The following is a 19,546-nucleotide window of genomic DNA, read 5'->3' as shown; positions in this document are numbered from 1 at the left end:
CTGGTGGATTCGAACTGCCAGTCTTTAGGTTAGTAGCCACAGCTCTTAATTACTGTTCCACCAAGTCTCCGCCAGTACAACAGGGCCAGAAAAAAGTCAGGAAATGACACAGACCTATAGGCAGATTATGACAGTCTATCTGAAAAACTCAAGATAAGCAATTGAAAATTCTTAATAAGCAAATTCAGTAAGGTGAACAATTATTAAATACATGAGAACATGTAAAACATATTTTAAACAATGCAGTATTGGCAGATGCTGTTAATTGAAAAGTGTGCCTCAAAAGTATGCATTGAATTTCTGGCCCTCGTACCCGTGGGTGTGATCCTGTTTGGAAATAGTGTTCTTATTTTGTTATGTTAATGACGTCATACTAGTGTAGGGAGGATCCTAAACGTAATCACTTCTGAGTTAGAAAAGACAAGAATAAACACAAAGACACACACAAGGAAGACAGACACCATGTGAGGGTCGTCTGTAAGCCAAGGAACAAGGAAGGCTGGCAGACACCAGAAACTCGGGGAGAGGCTCACAGAAGGAACTGACATGGTTGAGACCCTGATTTGGATAGTTAGCCTCCAGAACTGTGAGAACATAAGTTTTTGTTCTTTAAATCCACCCGCTCGTGGTACTTTTCGTTATGGCAGAGCTGTGTAACTAAGAATTAGAATAAACAGGTCAATGAAATAGATTAGAAAGTGTAGAAGGAGACGTAAAATTGTGCCATATAAGAAATTACTCTGAAACTCTCAGACTACTGGAGAAGTGTAAGGTATTTAATTAATTGTATTGGACATTATGAACTAAGAGATTTCAACATGGAACGAAGAACGGAAATAAATTTCAGGTAAATTAGAGATTCAAATATTAATGAATGAGACCATGAGAGCTCAGATAAAAATACTCAACTGTGGTTGTGTGTATACGTATACATACTTAATCTGAAGGGCTAGGGAAGACTTTCCAAGCTAGATCCTAATTCCAAAAACCAAAAAGAAAAAGACTGTATGTTGTGCTATACGAAAATTTAAGACATACATACTGAGAACAAAGTTAAAAGTCTCAAGTCATAAATGATGAGCATACTTTCAAAATGAGATAAAAGAGATGGGTATTTTTAATTTTAAAGATTTCTTTAAATCAACAAAGACACACTTCAGTAGAAAAATGGATAAAGGCCAGGAACATTCAATCCCCAAAAGAAATACAAAGGGTAAATGAACATGTCAAGACTGCAAATTAAGAGTAATTAAAGAAATAAAAAAAAATTAAATATCTTGCCTGTCACATGAATATTTAAACGTGATCAATTATGCCTAGTGCAGAGAGAGATGAACACTCACATACAGATTATAACCAAAAACCAAACTCATTGCCATCAAGTCGATTCAACTCATAGTGACCCTACAGGACAGAGTAGAACTGCCCCACAGAGTTTCCAAGGAACGGCTGATGGATTTGAACTGCCGATCTTTTGGTTAATTGCTGATCTTTTGGTTAGCAACCTGAGCTCTTAACCACTGCGCCACCAAGCCTCCAAATACAGGTTATAGAAGTGTAAACTCATTAGTCTTTCCGGAGTTCGGTTGGACAGAATTTATAAAATGCCTTAATATGCTATTTTTTCCTAGAAATCTATCCCAAGAAAATATTAGACAATTGTGCAGAAGTGATTGTTATTGCTTTCTTTACAAGCTTGAGAAATGGAAATGACCAGCAATAGGGGATAGAAAATGATTTAATATAGTCATAGAATAAAGTACCCAGGCCGAATTTAAAAATCACATTCCATATATAAGTAGAAAATAGTATATGTATAGAATACACATAGAAACAATTTTCTTAGAATGTTAACAACAGTCATCTCTTGTTGGGATTACGTGTGTCCCCCATTACTACAGTTTTTTCTTATGTACGTTCTTTGAAGGGAAATAGAGCTCCTTCCAAAATAGCTCAAGTATAGTATGCAAAAGGATGGATGAAGGATTAGATTGTTTCTCTATGTCACTGCTGTGACTGCTGTAAGTATACTACCAACAACCCACACTAGGCACTGTGAAAACGTTACGGTTTTAAAGGACCGGATGGACTATATAGCTCTTTGGTCAGTGTTTCTCAAAGTATATTCCATGGACCATCCTGATCATCTGGTATGCTTCTTAAAAAGTTCATTTTCTTCGACTCCATCCCAGCTAGCTCACTGAACCAAAATCACTGAAGTGTGTGAGACCTAGGACTGGTACTTTAAGTGTAAACTCCTGTGGAGGTTCTTCTGCACACTGATATCTGAGAACCAAGAAAGCTGACTTTATCACCAGTTATGTTTGCACATGTAGGTAAATCTATTTCTCGACTCCATCCTTTCTACCAATTTGGTTCTTACTTCAGGGCCAATATTACCTGACTATAAATATTGTTGTTTTTGGTATATTATATCTGGTAGGACTAGATATTAAGAGTGCATCCATTTAGTGCAAATTTAAATGGCAAAAGGTTAGCCAAATCAGCTTTCCCATAGCCAAAAGGTTGTGGGCTACTTAAAGCCAAAGACTTTTCAGATCAGTTAGACAACCGATACAAACCGGTACTGATATAGAATATATTATCTCTCCCAGAATTATCTGCTGCCGTTTATAGAGTGTCTTTCAGCATCTATAGGGTCAGCCTGTCAAGCAAAGGAGCATTAATTAACAGCTCTTCCCCAGCAGATCCATAAGGGAAATTATTTTCATAGTAATTGGATCCTAAGATACTTTTTTTCTTGGAGTCCCTGGGTGGTGCAAACAGTTAATGTTCTCAGCTGTTAACCAAAACGATGGAGGTTTGAGTCCTCCCAGAGGTGCCGTGGAAGAAAGGTCTAGCAATCAACTTCCAAAAAATCAGCCACTGCAAACCCCATGGAGCACAGCTCTACTCTGACACACATGGGGTCACCATTGAGTCAGAACTGCCTCCACAGCGACTGGTTATACCTTTTCTTAAAGAGAGATACTGATTGTTTTATTTTTCTTCATCTATATGAAGAATGTGGCATCAGAATTGGTGGGATACTCATTAACAATCTGTGATATGCAGATGACACAACCTTGCTTGCTGAAAGTGAAGAGGACTTGAAGCACTTACTGATGAAGATCAAAGGCTGCAGCCTTCAGTATGGATTACATCTCAACATAAAGAAAGCAAAAATCCTCACAACTGGACCAATAAGCAATATCATGATAAATGGAGAAAAGATTAAAGTTGTCAAGGATGTCATTTTACTCGGATGCACAATCAACACCCATGAAAGCAGCAGTCAGGAAATCAAACGATGTACTACATTGGGCAAATCTGCTGCAAAAGACCTCTTTAAAGTGTTCAAAAGCAAAGATGTCACTTTGAGGATTAAGGTGGGCCTGACCCAGGCCATGGTATTTTCAATCGTCTCTGATGCATGCAAAAGTTGGACAATGAATAAGGAAGACTGAAGAAAAACTGGTGCCTTTGAATTGTGGTATTGGCAAAGAATATTGGATGGACTGTCATAAGAATGAACAAGTCTGTCTTGGAAGAAATACAGCTAGAGTGCTCCTTGGAAGTGAGGATGGCGAGACTTCATCTCACGTACTTTAGACATGTTATCGGGGGGACCAGGCCCTGGAGAAGGATGTCATGCTTGGTAAAGTAGAGGGTCAGTGAAAAAGAGGACGACCCTCAACATGATGGATTGACACAGTGGCTGCAACAATGGGCTCTAGGATAACAACAATTGTGAGGATGGGGCAAGACCAGGCAGTGTTTCGTTCTGTTGTACATAGGGTTGCTATAAGTTGGAACCGACTCGATGGCACCTGACAACAACAACACTGATTTTCTTTTTGTTGGTTTTCATTTGCCCTGGCCCTGTGTAACCACACCCCTAAACAGGCCTTACCGGCATGGTGATCTGCATGGGCTGCCGTTCTCCACTCTTGGTTGGGGCCACACCTTCTGTGTCATATATGCCCGTATAAACAATTCTGTCTCCATCAGGTTCTTTAGACTTCAGCTCCAGTGGGACGAGCGTGCCACCAATGGAAATGTTCCTGCAATGGATAGGAGTTGATCACATATGGTAGGACTTAGCTTAAGCACCCTATCCTGGTATGGACCAAAACTCCAGGCAGGAATCCTACAGGACTTGGCTAAGAGGGATATTGTGCTATGGTAGAAATAACTCTGAAAGGTCAGGAGGTTTGAGTTCTCCAACTGAACCTGCTACTACTTAGCTATGAGACCTTAGGCCAGCTACTTAATCTTTCTGAACTGACCTCCATATTCTCATCTAGAACACCTGTACAAGCCTAAGTAGGACTACACCAGTGGGTCTTCTCTCTGGTTACCATTAAAATAATCTGTGAGGCTATTAAAAACTTACCAATGTCCAGTACTATCTGAAACCCCCCAAAACCCACTGCCGTTGAGTCGATTCCGAGTCATAGTGACCCTATAGGACAGAGTAGAACTGCCCCATAGAGTTCCCAAGGAGCACCTGGCGGATTCGAACTGCCGACCTTTTGGTTAGCAGCTGTAGCACTTAACCACTACACCACCAGGGTTTCCAGAGATTGGAATTCAAATGTTCTGGGCACTGATACATTGTAAGTTTCTCCAGGTGATACTAACATGCAGGTAGGGCTGACAACCACTATACTAGATGTTCCCTAAATACCCTTTAGAGGGATTTTGCAATTTAGCGTTCTCTTCCTCAAGCCGGTCACACCATCAGAAATTCTCACGGGCATCGTTCCTTTGTGTTAAGCCAACGGTTTTCAAGATGAAATCCCTGGAGCAGCAGCATCACCTGAGAATGTATTAGGAACGCAAGTTTTTTAGAAGCCCTGGTGGCATAATGGTTAAGAGCTCATAGTGACCCTATATGACAGAGTAGAACTACCCCATAGGGTTTCCAAGAAGTGGCTAGTGGATTCAAACTGCTGACCTTTTTGGTCAGCAGCCGAGCTCTTAACCGTGTGCCAACCAGAAAAAACCAGGGCTCCTTTTTAATATATATATATATATATATGCTCTAGAGGTTCTAAACTAGAAACTGGGGTGGGGGCCAAGCACTCTGGGGTTTAACAAGCGTCCAGGTGATTCTGATGCACTTACAACTTTGAGAATCACTAGGTTTGGGCGCTGAAAAACCCTTGATAAAATTCAAGTGTAACCAGAAAAACTAGTCTTGTCATTAGCACAAATCGGTTCCTTAAATTAGTTAAAAAAACAGAACTACTTTGAAGAAAATGGAATACAAAAGAAATAACACGGTGAAAGAGCCTGCTAGGAACGAAGAGAAAGGAAAAGCTTGGCTTGTACTGAAATGCACAGAACACTGGGAAATAGGAGGCCAGCGGGTACATGGGTCTGTGGGGATGCTGATAAATAGGTGGACCAGAAGCAACAGAAAGGAAGCTTGGTTCTAGGTCCTTCATTAGCGCCTGGCACCTAGAAAGCTAATTCAAGTTTATTGAATACAGGTGGACATTGAAGCCATAAAAGTGTTGAATCGATTCAAAATCCCCATGTCCAGCAGATACAATAGATGTCAGTTTACTTCCTCCTTTGAGACTACACTTCACACCCATGGTCAGGTGGAACCTCAGAGGTAAAGGACCCCACCCATGGATTATTCCCCAGAGTATCCCACTGGCTTTTCCCCCAGAGGTCTGTTGGGTGCAGCGTCCTGTGGTAACAGGGAAGCGATAACCCCCGCCACGAATAAACCCCAAACGCCTTGGTGCCAGAATGCTGCTAACCCAAGGTACCCTACCAGGCTGAAAAAACTCAGAAGAGGAAGAAACACACAAGGCAAGGAAAACTGTGGAACTAGGCCTGAGCAGAAGACGCTGCTCTCTGACATATAGGGGGATGGAGAAGTGGGGATCATCTCTCAGGGAGCCCCAAGAAGACACTCCCCCCCCCGCCCCGCCCTTTACACTTCATTCCTCAGCCCTTCTCCCTCCTCCAGCCTCGCCGGCAGCACAGGGGCGGGACACCAGCACAGCGACGGGAAGCCTGGGATTGCGGTAAATGAACCCCGAACCCCGCGGCGAGCTTCTCCCATCCGCCGCACCCGGCCCGCCTAGGGTTCTGCGCGGCCCGCGGGAACAGCCCTTCCAGGAATAGCTGGATAGAAGGGGTGAGAATTTAAAGAAAAAATCTGGCCTCCAGTAACTGTCTTAAAGGGGCCCATCTCCACGGCGAGGGTGGAGAGAAGTGAGAATGGCTGCAAGGCAAAGGAGGAGAGGAAGGGAAACAGGAGCTGACCTTCTCCCCGCGGCCCTCTGGTCCCGGCGCGAGGCCAGAGGAGCCCGGAGAGGCTGGGGACGTCGCGGGGGCCTCGGTCCGCACTCCGGGCGGGCCCTGCAGCGGCGGCGCGCACCCGGCCCGCGGTCCCCTCCCCGGCCCGCACTTACTGGACTTGCAGCGTGGTGGGCTTGATCTTCACCTCCACCTTGTAGGAGGAGCCGGTGAGCAGCTTGATGGTGCGGTTCTGGCCGAAGCGCTGCCCGTCCACTTTGAAGAAGACCGGCCCGTCGTTGGGCTGGATGCGCAGCGCGATGGAGAGGCGCACCAGGCCCGGCAGGTCCCCCATGGCTGGCCGAGGGGCTGGCGCGGCGACTCCGGGGGGCGACGGACGGCGCTGGCTGCGCCCGGGCGGCTCGAGCGCGGTGGGCGGAGAGGAAGCGCTGGGAGGGACAGAGGTGGCGGAGGGGCGGCTACGGCTAGGAGCCCGCGCAGCCGCCGCCGTCCGCCCGGGCTTTTGAGACGCAGGTCGAGAGGCGGTGGTCCCCCGCCCCACTCCGGGAGGAAGCGGGCCCCAGAGGCAGCTCCCAGGCCCCGGGGCTCCCCATCCCCCGCTCTCCGCGCGGCTCCCTCCGCACCTGCGGACGCGCTCCGACCGAGGCCGGAGGCAGATCAGCTGCAGCTGGGGCGGAAAGAGTTAATCCTGTTTACGTACCACAATCCCCATGAACTGGGAAAGAGGGCTTTTCGGCTCCTCCTAGAATGGCGCGGGGCGGGCTGAGGACAGGACCTGGGAGGGCGAGGGCCCTGGGGTTAGGCGACTACCACACCAAGGACCCAGACCTCCGGAATCTGGATGCCACCTCGGACAACTAAGTGATAAAGACAGCATTCCTTGCCAGGCCCCAGCTCGGCAGAAGGAGGAGATTGGGAGGGGAAAAGGGGACGGGAAGCGTGGCAGGAAACCGCTAGTCAGTCATTTAAATTTCAGGAAATAGAGTCTTTCCAAAAAAAAAAAAAAAAAAAAAGCTTAGGGAAAATGGCCAAGGGAAGGCGCCATTCCATCTAATGTGGACTGCAAACCACATTAGGTCAGGAATGTGAGCAAAAAAGCAAAACAAAGCAAAAAAACAATACTCAAGCAGCCAAGCAGTTACACCTCCTTGTGGGTGTGTGGGTGTTTCCATGATGAATATCCTTGTCTCGAGAATGACATGCTGTAATGGATCACACATTTACACAGATCGTGAAGGATGAGCTCTTAACCCTGTAAAAGGCCACTGACGTGTCTAAAAAGTCAGAGCTGGTGACAATGGTCAAGCGGAGGGATGAGTCAAACACTGTGATATCGCAGAATACATATGTGCACATCAAGCGTGATTAGAGAGCTTTCGTGGCAGAAGCTGGATGACAGCGCATGATTTTGGAAGCAAGGGAGACCAAGGGTATTAGGGCTGTATTGGCGGTGAACACCTGCTTCAGCACCACCAAGGTGGACAGTACCAGGGCGGGTGAGAGCACCTGGGAAAGGAGAAGCTAGTTAGTGAAAGTGAATGGGCTGAGACAGGGTCCGTTTGCTAATTTTTGTTCCACCAGGGTAGTACTGCTTTTCTTTAGATATGACCTCATTTCCAAAGTGATTTGGTTCCTAAATTATTTTACAAAGAGGAAACTGCTTTCACTCTCATTTCAGGTTCCTTTGCAGTATTTCCTACGCTGCCCTTTGTATAGTATTAAATTCTACTGCAGGAATTTCGTATGATCATTCCCTTCTCCGACATTGGGTAGATTTGTTGACCACACCATACTTACTGACATTAAATCATATCCTTTAAAAATGATATGTTGTTGTTGTTGTTAAATGCCATCAAGTCAGGTCCGACTCACAGCAACCCTTTGTACAACAGAATGAAACACTGCCTGGTCTTGCACCACCCGCACAATCGTTGCTATGTTTGAGCACATTGTTGCAGCCACTGTGTCAAACCATCTTGTCCAGGATCTTCCTCTATTTCTCTCACCCTCTAATTTACCAAGCAATGATGTCCTTCTCCAGGGACTGGTCCCTCCTGATAACATGTGCAAAGTGTATGAGACTAGAGACGTCCTTACTTCTAAGGAGCATTCTGGCTGTGCTTCTTCCAAGACAAATTAGTTCATTCTTCTAGAAGCCCGTGGGATATTCAATATTCTCCACCAACACCATAATTCAAATGCATCGATTCTTCTTAGGTCTTCCTTACTCATTGTCCACCTTTTGCATGCGCCTGAGGCCATTGAAAATATCGTGGCTTGAGTCAGGCTCACCTTAGTCCTCAAAGTGACGTCTTTGCTTTTTAACACTTTAAAGAGGTCATTTGCAGCAGATTTGCCCAATGCAATACAGCATTTGATTTCTTGACTGCTGCTTCCATGGACATTGATTGTGGATCCAAGTAAAAAGAAATCCTTGACAACTTCAATCTTTTCTGTTTATCATGGTGTTGCTTATTGGTCCAGTTTTGTTTTCTTTATGTTGAGGTGTAACTTGTACTGAAGTCTTTGATCTTGATCAGTAAATGTTTCAAGTCCTCTTTGCTTTCAGCAAGCAAAGTTGTGTCATCTGCATGTTGCAGGTTGTTAATGAGTCTTTATCCAATCCTGATGCCCCATTCTTTTTCGTATAGTTCAGCTTTTAGAATTATTTGCTCAGCATACAGATTGAATAAGTATGGTGAAAGAATGCAACCTTGATGCACACCGTTCCTAATTTTAAACCACACCATATCCCCTTGTTTTGTTTGAGCGACTGCCTCTTGATCTATGTACAGGTTCCTCATGACGCACGATTAAGTGTTTTGGAATTCCCATTCTTCACAATGTTATCCATAATCTGTTACTCTCTGCCCAGTCAAATGCCTTTGCATAGTCAATATAACACAGGCAAAACATCTTTCAGTACTCCCTGCTTTCAGCCAAGATCCATCTCTTCTAAATTTGGCTTGAATTTCTGGCAGTTCCTGTTGATGTACTGCTGCAACTGTTAGAGACCATCTCAGGAACAGATTTGATGCATTGAACAATAATGACCAAAGACCAGACAAGTTGTGGGATGACATCAAGGACATCATACATGAAGAAAGCAAAAGGTCATACATGAAGAAAATGATATATATTCCTTAAATATGGTGTAGTTTGGCTCCCCAGTAAGACTTTGGGGCAGCAGTTTTGCTACTTTAGATTTTTTGGTAATGTCTACCGTATTGTCTTCTGCAAAGAAACCCGTCATATATTTTCTAATCCAACCAAGTCGCTCAGCCTTCACTGGAAGGAATGGAGTAAGGTTGGAGGGAAGGAGTTGTAAATGTTCCTGACAGCAGAAGCAGTCTGTGTAGTGGTTAGACCCAGAGGCACGGTAATAAGACTGATTAAATTGCAGCTCTACCATTTTGCCAATTGTGTGAGCTTGGGCAAGTTTCATACCTCTTGGAAACTATATTCTCATCTGTAAAATGGGGTGTGGAAAAGCAGGTGCTACCCTTCTGATAAGGTTGTTGTGAGGACCAAATGAGATAATGTACAACCCATTCCAGTGCATGACTCTAATGTTAGCAATTGTTATTAAGTAGAAATACAAATGGTTAATAAACCTATGGAAGGATGCCGGATCATTTCTAGTGGAAGAGCCAGGGAAATGCAGAATATGTCAATAATTTACAAACATTTTTGATCCATTAAAAGCTTAAAAGACTTAAAATTCAGTGTTGGTAAAAATGTAGGGAAATTAGCACTATTATAAGGTTATCATTGTGTGCTGTCGAGTCGATTCTGACTCATAGTGACCCCGAATGACAGAGAAGAATTGCCTCATAGGGTTTCCCAGGCTGTGATATTTATAGGAGCAGACCGCTAGGTTTTTTCTCCCTTGAAGTGGCAAGTGAGTTTGAACCTCTGACTTTTTGGTTAGTAGCTGAGCATTTAATCATTGCGCTGCTGAGAAGAATATAATTGCTGCAACTTATTGGAAATAACCTAATGAATTCATTAAACATTAAATGAACACACTCTCTGTATGTATTTGAACCAACAATCCTACTTTTAAAAGCCTATGCTTTGGAAGAAATAAAGGCATCGTTACACAGGATATATATGATATGGGTGTTTATTGCAGCATTGTTTATAAAAACAAAAAAACAAAACAAAAACAAATGTCAACCATTAAAGAAGTGATTGAATAAATTCTTGTATTTCCACACTATGTACTATTATGTGACTATTAAAATAAGCTATTTTACATTGCATTAGCAAACACACATGCTAAAGTGGTTGATGATAAAAACGGGGTGATTAGCAAACCGTAGAAGCCAGGGTGCAGGCATTTTTGGTCTGTTTTGTTCACTGCTGTATCCCCAGCATGCTGAGAGCAGTCTGGCACATATCGCTCCATAAATATTGTTGAATTGAATTTCTGTCCTTCTTTTAATCGTGTCTGTATGTGAAGTCTTCAATGTCTTGAAAAATAATTTGTTAGATCCAAATGATTAACCTAGAATGATGAAAGGTGAAAAAATCCAATTACAAATAATATCTATTGCCTGATGGTATTGAAATAATCTGAAAATATATAAATTTGTTTATGATTTTGTTAGCATTTTTGAAGGAATGAAAGGGTAAACAATAAACGTAACATCAGTTACTCTGGTGAAGAGGGAGGTTGGGGAGAGTAGAAAGGGGGTGAATACCCTTTTGGAATTATCCTAAGTCCTTTCTGGAAATTTCACTTTTTTCTCAATTTTTTTTGTTTAAGCAATCCCAGTATCCCAAGCCAGCTTCCGCCTGTGTATTGAAAAGTGTATTGGGCATGGAGTAAGATAACTTCAGTTTTTGAATCCTGGATTAGCCACTTACTAGCTTTTATGCAAAGCACTTAACATGATTGTGTTTCAATTTTTATTATCTACAAAGTGGACATTAAAATATCTCCTGTCTTAGTTATCTAGTGCTGCTATAACAGAAATACCACAAGTAGATGGCTTTAACAAAGAGAAATTTATTTTCTCAGAGTCTAGTAGGCTAGAAGCCCAAATCCAGGGTGTCAGCTCCAGGGGAAGGCTTTCTCTCTCTGTCAGCTCTGGAGAAAGGTCCTTGTCATCAATCTTCCCCTGGACTTGGAGCTTCTCCACACAGGAACTCTGGGTCCAAAGGACATGCTCTGCTCCTGGCACTGCTTTCTTGGTGGTATGAGGTCCCCAATTCTCTGCTTGCTTCCCTTTCCTTTTGTGTCTTGTAAGATAAAAGGTGATGCAGGCCACACCCCAGGGAAACTCCCTTTACATTGGATCAGGGATGTGACCTGAGCAAGGGTGTTACATCCCACCCTAATCTTCTTTAACCACAGGTAGAAGTTATGATTCATAACATACAAGAAAATCACAAAATGGAAGACAACCCCACAATACCGGAAGTCATGACCTAACCAAGTTGACATGTATTTTGGGGGGAAAGGGGGACACAATTCAATGCATGACACCTTCCTAGCATTAAATAAGGTAATAAATTGAAAAAAATTACTTTTCAAATATGCTGCGTTACTAATGCTGGGCAGCATGCATTAGGTGTGACATTTTCAGAACCATAAAATGCAACATCTTAAAATGGAATTAAATATAAAAGTAACAGAAACATTTCTCATTATGGACACATATATGCACAGAATGTTAGTTATGGAGTCTAATGGAGCTGTGTGTGCCTCCCAGATCTACTGATGACAAGCTGTGTGACCGTGAGAAAACCACTTAGAGTCTCAGCCCCAAGTTTCTCACTTGTAAACTGATGACAGTTACATGAATGATGCTGACAGAGCTAAATGAGACTGTGTAAAACACGAGAGTGTCTGTCACATATAAACACTCAATATATTATAGCTATTTTTGTTTATTTTATTTGCATATGTACTTCCTATGTATTTAAATTTTTTTTACTGTGTTAAAATATACGTAACAAAAAACTTTACCATTGTAACCGTTTGTAAGTGTACAATTCAACGACATTACATTTGCCATGTTGTGTCACCATCACCGCCATCCATTTCCAAATGTTTTTCATCACCCTAATAGAAATTCAGTACCCCTTAAGCAAAAAGTTCCCATTTTCTCCTTGCACCAGCCCCTAAAACCCGTTCCCATTGCTGATGAGTCGATTCTGACTCATAGCAACCCTATAGGACAAAGTAGAACTGCCCCATAGTTTCCAAGGCTGTAAAAGAAGCAGATTGCCACGTCTTTCTCCTGAAGAGTGGCTAGTGGGTTCAAAGCACCAACCTGTTGGTTAGCAGCTGAGTGCTTAACCACTGCACCACCAGGGGATTCTCTAGTGACCTCTAGTAACTTTTGTCTCAATGTATTTGCCTATTCATATAAGTAGGATCAGACAATATTTGTCCTTTTGTGTCTGACTTATTTCACTTAGTATAATGTTTTCAAGGTTCATCCATGTGGTACCATGTATCAGAACTTGATTTCTCTTGATGCCTGAGTGGTATTTCATTGTATGTGCCACATTTTGTTTATCCATTCATCTGTTGGTGGTCATTGACTGGATTGTTTCCAGCTTTTGGCTATTGTGAATAATGCTGCAATGAACACTGGTGTACAAGTATCTGTCTGAGTCCCTGCTTTCAACTCTTTTGTGTATATACCCAGGAGTGGAATTCTGGGTCATATGCTAATTTATGTTTAACTTTTTGAGTAACTGCCAAACTATTTTCCATAGTAGTTGTACCATTTTTCATCCCCACCAGCAATGGATGAGAGTTCCAATTTCTTCACATTTTTGTCAACACTTATTATTTTCCTTTTCATCTGATAATGGCCATCCTAGCGTGTGTGAAATAGTATCTCACTTATTGTGGTTTTGGTTTGTATTCTTACTACATATTTTAAAGTGCCTTGTGCTTTCAAGTTTACTGTAGATTATTACTTCAAGTCGATGACCTTAAATGTTGTCTGTCAACAACAACAATAAGAAAGCAAAAACTAAACCCATTGCCATCTAGTCGATTCTGACTCAACCTATCGACCCTATCAACAAAGTAACTATTATTATCACCCTTTTGGAAACTGGGAAACTGAGCCTAAGTGAATGGGGATTTGCAGAGGAATCAGGTTTATGACAATCCCATGATCATTGCTCTGGTCTCTATGCTGAGTTTATATTGTAGACTTCAAAGTGCCTTAGGACATGGGACTACTTTTTTTTTTTCATTCAAGTCCATGTTCAGGTACAGTTTAATATCTGCATGAGTTATATCTTATTTTTATTTTTAAATCAATGTCAGTGATTTACAATGTGCCAGACTCCTCTCCTTCTCCTGTCTCAGGATGTCTTAGCATCAGAAATCTCAACCAGTACACTTTGAAATTCATATTAGAACTCCCACACCTGGTTTGATTTTCTAGATTTGAAGACAAAGCCACCCTCCTGGGCCAATATTGAACAATCCAGGTTCTACCATAAACCCAAAGGATTTTGTAGCCATGGTGAAGAGCAAGAGGCTTCCTGTTTGTCTGCTAGACTCTTGGGGGAATCTGGTTACCTCTTCACACAGTCACCCTGCTGGTGGGAGCCACGCCCTGGCTCAGTGAGTGAGCTGAGCTTGTTGATGGCAAGTGATGAGATAATCACCCTAATGTTAGTTCTCATTTGCATCTGTTCTGCACGAATTTAGGGTAGGAATTTACATTCCAAATAAAAGTTTGCTTCCTGACGCAGGTGTTGTCTGTGAAGAAACAGGAAAGCAGTACTCATTTTTTTCTCCACAAATGTAAATAATCAATTAAAACTAGATTCCATAGACATATAGTGTTCCTGTTACTGATACAGACTTTTTGTAAGGCTGTATGGTTAGGGTTGCTATGAATCAGAATGGACTCGACAACAACGAGTGTGGTTTTTTTGGGTTTATGGTTAGGGTTCCATAGAGAAAAACATAAACAACCTTACATTAGGTGCCGCTGCCTGTATTAAACGCCACCACCATACGGATACTCTCCATTTTACATCTCCATGTCCAGAAATTCTTCTAAGCTCTAGATTCAAATAACCAATTTCTGACAGAATATTTTCACTCAAGTGTCTAATAGGTACAATAGATACCTCAGTCTTAATATGACCAAAAGAGAATTCCTTCCCACTCACCTCCCACACCCACAAGTAGAACTGCTGTTCCAGAGAGTAAGCACATTTAAAATTTTTGCTAAAACAAACAAAACACACACACACAAATGGTTGCCATGGAGTTGATTCTGACTTAGGGTAACTCCATGTGTGTCTGAGTAGAACTGTGCTCCACAGGGCTTTTAATGGCTGATTTTTCAGAAGTAAACTTCCAGATCTTTCTCATGAGACACCTCTGGTGGACTCAGGCTGCCAACCTTTTGGTTAGCAGCCAAGAGTGTTAACTGTTGGTACCACCCAAGGACTTGAAAATTTTGATAAATCTGCCTAATTTTTGTCTAACGAGGCTTTGCCAAATGTACGTACCTTTGCAGCATGTAAGAGAAAATTCCCCCCCCCTTCTAACACCAACCTATATATGAACATATTTCCATGATAAAAAATATTTTTCTGACCAGGAATTTTTTTTTAAAGCAGTAACTCCCTACTCACCCCTTTCCCCAACCCCTGATAACCACTAATCTACTTCTGTTTCTATGCATTTACCTATTCTAGATATTTCGTACAAGTGAGGTCATACAATAGTTGGCCTTTTGTGTCAATGTATTTCACTTAGCATAATGTTTTTAAGGTAACATGCCTCAGAAACTTTATATCTCTTGATAGTTGTATAGTATTCCATTGTATGCATTTTGTTTATCTAGCCTTCTGTTGATAGACAGCTAGGTTGTTTCCACATTTTGGCTTTTGTGAATAATGCTGCAATGAAGGTTGGTGCACAAATATCTGCCCGTCAGTGGATGAATGGATAAACAAACTGTGGTACATACAGACAATGGAATATTTTGCAACGTTGAAGAATAATGGTGAATCTTCAAAACATCTCACAACATGGATGAACCTGGAGGACATTATGCTGAGTGAAATAAGTCAATCACAAAAGGACAAATATTGTATGAAACCACTATTATAAAAAGTCAAGAAAAAGTTTACACACAGAAAGGAACATTCTTTGATGGTTACCAAGGATAGGAGGGCGTGGGAGGGACAATCACTGACCAGATAGTAGACACATATTAACTTGAGTGAAGGGAAAGACAATACACAATATGGGGGAAGTCAGCACAACACGACCAAGGCAAAGGTAGGTTCCCATGAGTAAAAAACAACAATGGTAAATGCTATTACATACACAATCCTGCAATAACGATAATGGATGAGTGGATACATAGGTAGATATGTAAGCTGAACGGGTGTGATATGGCGTATGGACATACACCCATGAGCATATATATGACTGGCAGAGGATATTTCTACATACACGTTTATATGTGCTGCAATATATCCATGTACATAGTAGAGCACGCATGGGGCACAGTTATGAAAACCTCTTAGCCGTAACCAAACAACTTGTAGGACTGTTACTGGGCTTGAGGGCTTAGGACCACAGTCTTGGGGGACATCTGGTCAATTGGCATAACAAAGTCCAGAGTAGCGGCTGGAGTCTTAAAAGCTTGGAAGCAGCCATCTAAGTAAGATATAACTATTAATCTCTTCCCATCCAAAGCAGAATGAAGAAAAGCAAAGTCTCAAGGCAACAATTAGTCCAAAGGACTAATAGACCACAGGAACCACAGCCTCCACTAGCCTGAGACCAGAAGAACTAGATGGTGACTGGCTACCACTACCCACTACAACCACTCTGAGTGGGATGACAGTAGAAGGCCCTGGCAGAGTAGGAGAAAAATGTAGAACAATATTCAAATTCATAAAAAAGACCAGACTTACTGGTCTGATTGAGACTGGTGAAACCTTTGAGACTATGACCCTTAGACACTCTTCAAACCTGGAACTGAATCTACTCCCAGAGATCACCTTTCAGCCAAACAATAGACAGGCCTGTAAAGTGAACAATAACTCCTGTGAGGAACTTGCTCCTCAGAACCATCAACCACACAAGATCAAAAGGGAAGCATTTGCCCAAAAGCAAAGTTCAGAAGGCAGGAAAGGGCAGGAAAGATGGGTGAATGGAAACAGGGAACTCGGGAAGGAAGTCGGTAGTGTGCTGTCGCATTGAGGGGATTGCAATTAATGTCATGAAACAAAATGTGTGCAAATTGATGAATGAGAAACTAATTTTCCCTGGAAATTTTCACCTAAGTCACAATAAAGTGTTCAAAAGAAAAAGAAAATAGTACAACAAAAGCCATGAAATATTGGTTTATCATTGAAGAAGCTGTCTTTTTAGCATTCTAAAATTTCCAGCTGTAGTCTGAAGTATTGATCGTGATTTGATTTTTGCTGTCTCCTTCCACTGACCCTCATCATCCTCTGTCTCGACACTGAGAAACCTCTCAGAGGTGTTATTCTCTCAGTGTTTATACACAAAGTTTCCATGTATCCCATGCAAGCCATTGGTCATTGCCATTTTCTTCAATGGATTTTCTGAAAAACTCCTGGTATTGTATGAGTATGGTAACCCAGCAAATGAACAAACAAAAAACACATTAAAGTTATCATCTATTCTTAAGGTGCTAAAAAATTTTGTTCAATGCAGATCAAACCAGACAAGGGTAATCCCCGGGTCTCCTGTGCATGTCCTACAACTGTCACCATCTTAACCCTTCTTCTTATCTGAGCACATTTTCATGACCCTTTCTTTTTTCTTGTCTGTTAAATGGAAGTGACAAGGCTGTAGTTTGCTTAATATTTTCCCTCTCCCTGTTGTTTTCCCCAATTTTTCAAGTTTTTCTTCCATGTAACGATGTTTACATTTTGATTACTAAAGTTCATTTAATCACACTTCAGCTTTTAAATGTCCAACAACATGTATAGCTCAGGTTTTCATGGAACAGTGGCAGAATGTCAGGCGGTGGTAGAATATTGTAGATTTCATCCAACTGGTGAGGAGTTTAATGCTTAGCAGGAGGTATCTAATAATCAAAGCAAAACCAAACTTGTTGCCGTCAAGTTGATTCTGACTCATGGTGACCCCATGTGTTACAGAGTAGGGCGGAGCTCCATATGATTTTCTTGACTGTAATCTTTACAAAAGCAGATGGCCAGGCCTTTCTTCCATGTGCTACTGAGGGGGTTCAAACCACCAACCTTTTGGTTATTAGCTGAGAACAAACTGCACCACCAGGGACCTTGTATCTAATAATAGATGTCTTTAAAAATGCAGGTATGGCAATTTTAATAATTTTTTTCATATATGCAATAGCTCTTTTTAAATGCAGTTAAACTGAGAATGAGTTAATCCACTACCAGATAACTGGTAATTGTTTCCTATAATAATTATATAATATCTTATGTAATTCATAATTCTCTAATTTTTCCTTTTTTATACATCTATCGATAAGACCATAATTTCCTCTTCTTGTATTATATTACAATACCTGGCACCATTGAATACGTCAGAATTCTTTCGCAAGTGGTTGCAAGTAAAGAAACTCAGTTCCAACCAGCTAAGGAGAAGACTACCTGCATATGTCATGTAAAAAAAGGAAGAAGCCACAAAGCAGTAAGGAGTAATTTACAGAAGCAGTCACTGACCCTCAACAATAACTGCAACTAGAACCTCTACAACCAAATGGTTAGAGAAGAAGAGTCATTTTCCAAAATAAGAGGCTGACTACTTACTGAAAAGTTGGCTGTTCAAATCCACGCAGCGACACTGCAGAAGAAGGGCCTGGAGAGCTACTTCCTTTGAAACTCCTATGAAGTGCAATATTACTCTGAGACATATGGGATTGCCATGAGTAAGAACTGACTTAATGACAATGGGTTTTTTAGTTTGGGTCCCCCAAAGAAGCGGCCGGTGAAGGCTTTTTGGACGGGCAAAAGAAAAAGTAAAAACAAAAATAAATGATAGACGTGGGATTTGAGCTGAAATGGTTGAACTCTGCCTGGTGCCTGGCAAGCCTATTATCACTGAAGACCCTTTTCATATGAGTCAAATTCAGCTCCCCATGTCTAATAGCTTTTTCCAGTCTAATCTTATGGAAGACATAGCTGTGGAGCCCACGGACCAGATGGGAATTTTTAATAATCTCGTAATGTTTGTTGTACATCTAGAGTTCTGTGATTAATTACAAAATTAAATAAGGGAAATTGGAGCACCTGAATCTTTCCATTCCCCAATCCTCACTTCTCCAATTATACACACACCTGTCCACATGCTCAGGTGCCTCACACTAAAACAATCACTTTCCTATGTGTATAGAAGGTATTAGTGGACATTGAGAAGTTCCAATACCCTTAAATCACAAAATACAATGAGACGATTTCCTGTAAGTGATGACTGGCCTGGTGCCAAGCTTCTGTCAGGATCCTGTGATGGGCTTGGCAGCGGACCATTATTTTCTTGCTGTTCCTGTCTTATGTTTTACAAAATGTCATCTTGAATAATCACGGGACTTGTCATGCTGACAAATAAGAAGCAATGAACAGTGGAATAGATTGTGCACCATGAAGGAAAATCAGGTGACCAATGGACAAAGGACAATTCCCAAAGATAACGTTGTCACCTAAACCAAGGGACAATACGTTGTGTTGTTGAGGGAGCGAGGGCAGTGCTTACACAAGCAGGTTAGGAAACAGCAAACAAACTCTTATTTTTTCAAGGGGGAGAGAGGCTCTTAAATTACTAAACTCAAAAACTCTCACCAGTGTATTACGGAAAATAGCGTGCCGGGAATTTCCCCCTCTTAGTTTACTCATTCCATATGTGACACGCAGACATTCCAAAGGCTGGAATTAAGTCTCAGTTTCAGGGAGTGTCTGAGTACTTGCAGAGCTTAGGTACTGGGCGCCTGGCCAAGGAATTGGGTAATGAGTCAGAGCAGAGGGGTCTTGTGAGCAGCAGTGTGTGAGGGGTTGACCTTAGGAACCCAGCAGATCTGGTTTTAACATAGACACTGTATCACTTATCTATGAATATGTAACAAATTACCCCAAAACTTGTCACCTTAAAACAGTAAACATTTATTATCTTATAGATTCTGGGTATCTAGAGTCCTGGTGTGTTTTGCCAGGTGATTCTGACTCTGGTCTCTCATGAGGTTGTGCTCAAGCCATTGCTGGGGCTGTGGTCATCTCAAGGCTCATTAGGGCTGGAGAGTTA

At 41.9% G+C, this 19,546-nt stretch overlaps 1 protein-coding gene across 1 annotated transcript in view; it reads right to left on the bottom strand.

The window, feature by feature from the left end:
- CNRIP1 (cannabinoid receptor interacting protein 1) overlaps positions 1–7,228 on the bottom strand; it is a 31,310-nt gene extending 24,082 nt beyond the window's left edge. Inside the window, exons 1-3 of the mRNA XM_049856426.1 lie at positions 6,983–7,228; positions 6,438–6,710; positions 3,914–4,064 (exon numbers count right to left, since the gene is read on the bottom strand). Of these exons, the coding sequence (XP_049712383.1) occupies positions 3,914–4,064; positions 6,438–6,616 (330 nt within the window). The 5' untranslated portion in view covers positions 6,617–6,710; positions 6,983–7,228. The remainder of the gene's footprint in view (positions 1–3,913; positions 4,065–6,437; positions 6,711–6,982) is intronic.
- Between the last annotated feature and the right edge of the window lie 12,318 nt (positions 7,229–19,546).

The sequence above is a fragment of the Elephas maximus genome, chromosome 17 (genome assembly GCF_024166365.1).
Source record: "Elephas maximus indicus isolate mEleMax1 chromosome 17, mEleMax1 primary haplotype, whole genome shotgun sequence".
Taxonomy (NCBI): domain Eukaryota; kingdom Metazoa; phylum Chordata; class Mammalia; order Proboscidea; family Elephantidae; genus Elephas; species Elephas maximus.
Note: the sequence above shows the minus strand (reverse complement) of the source record. Positions and strands in the feature narration are given on the sequence as shown.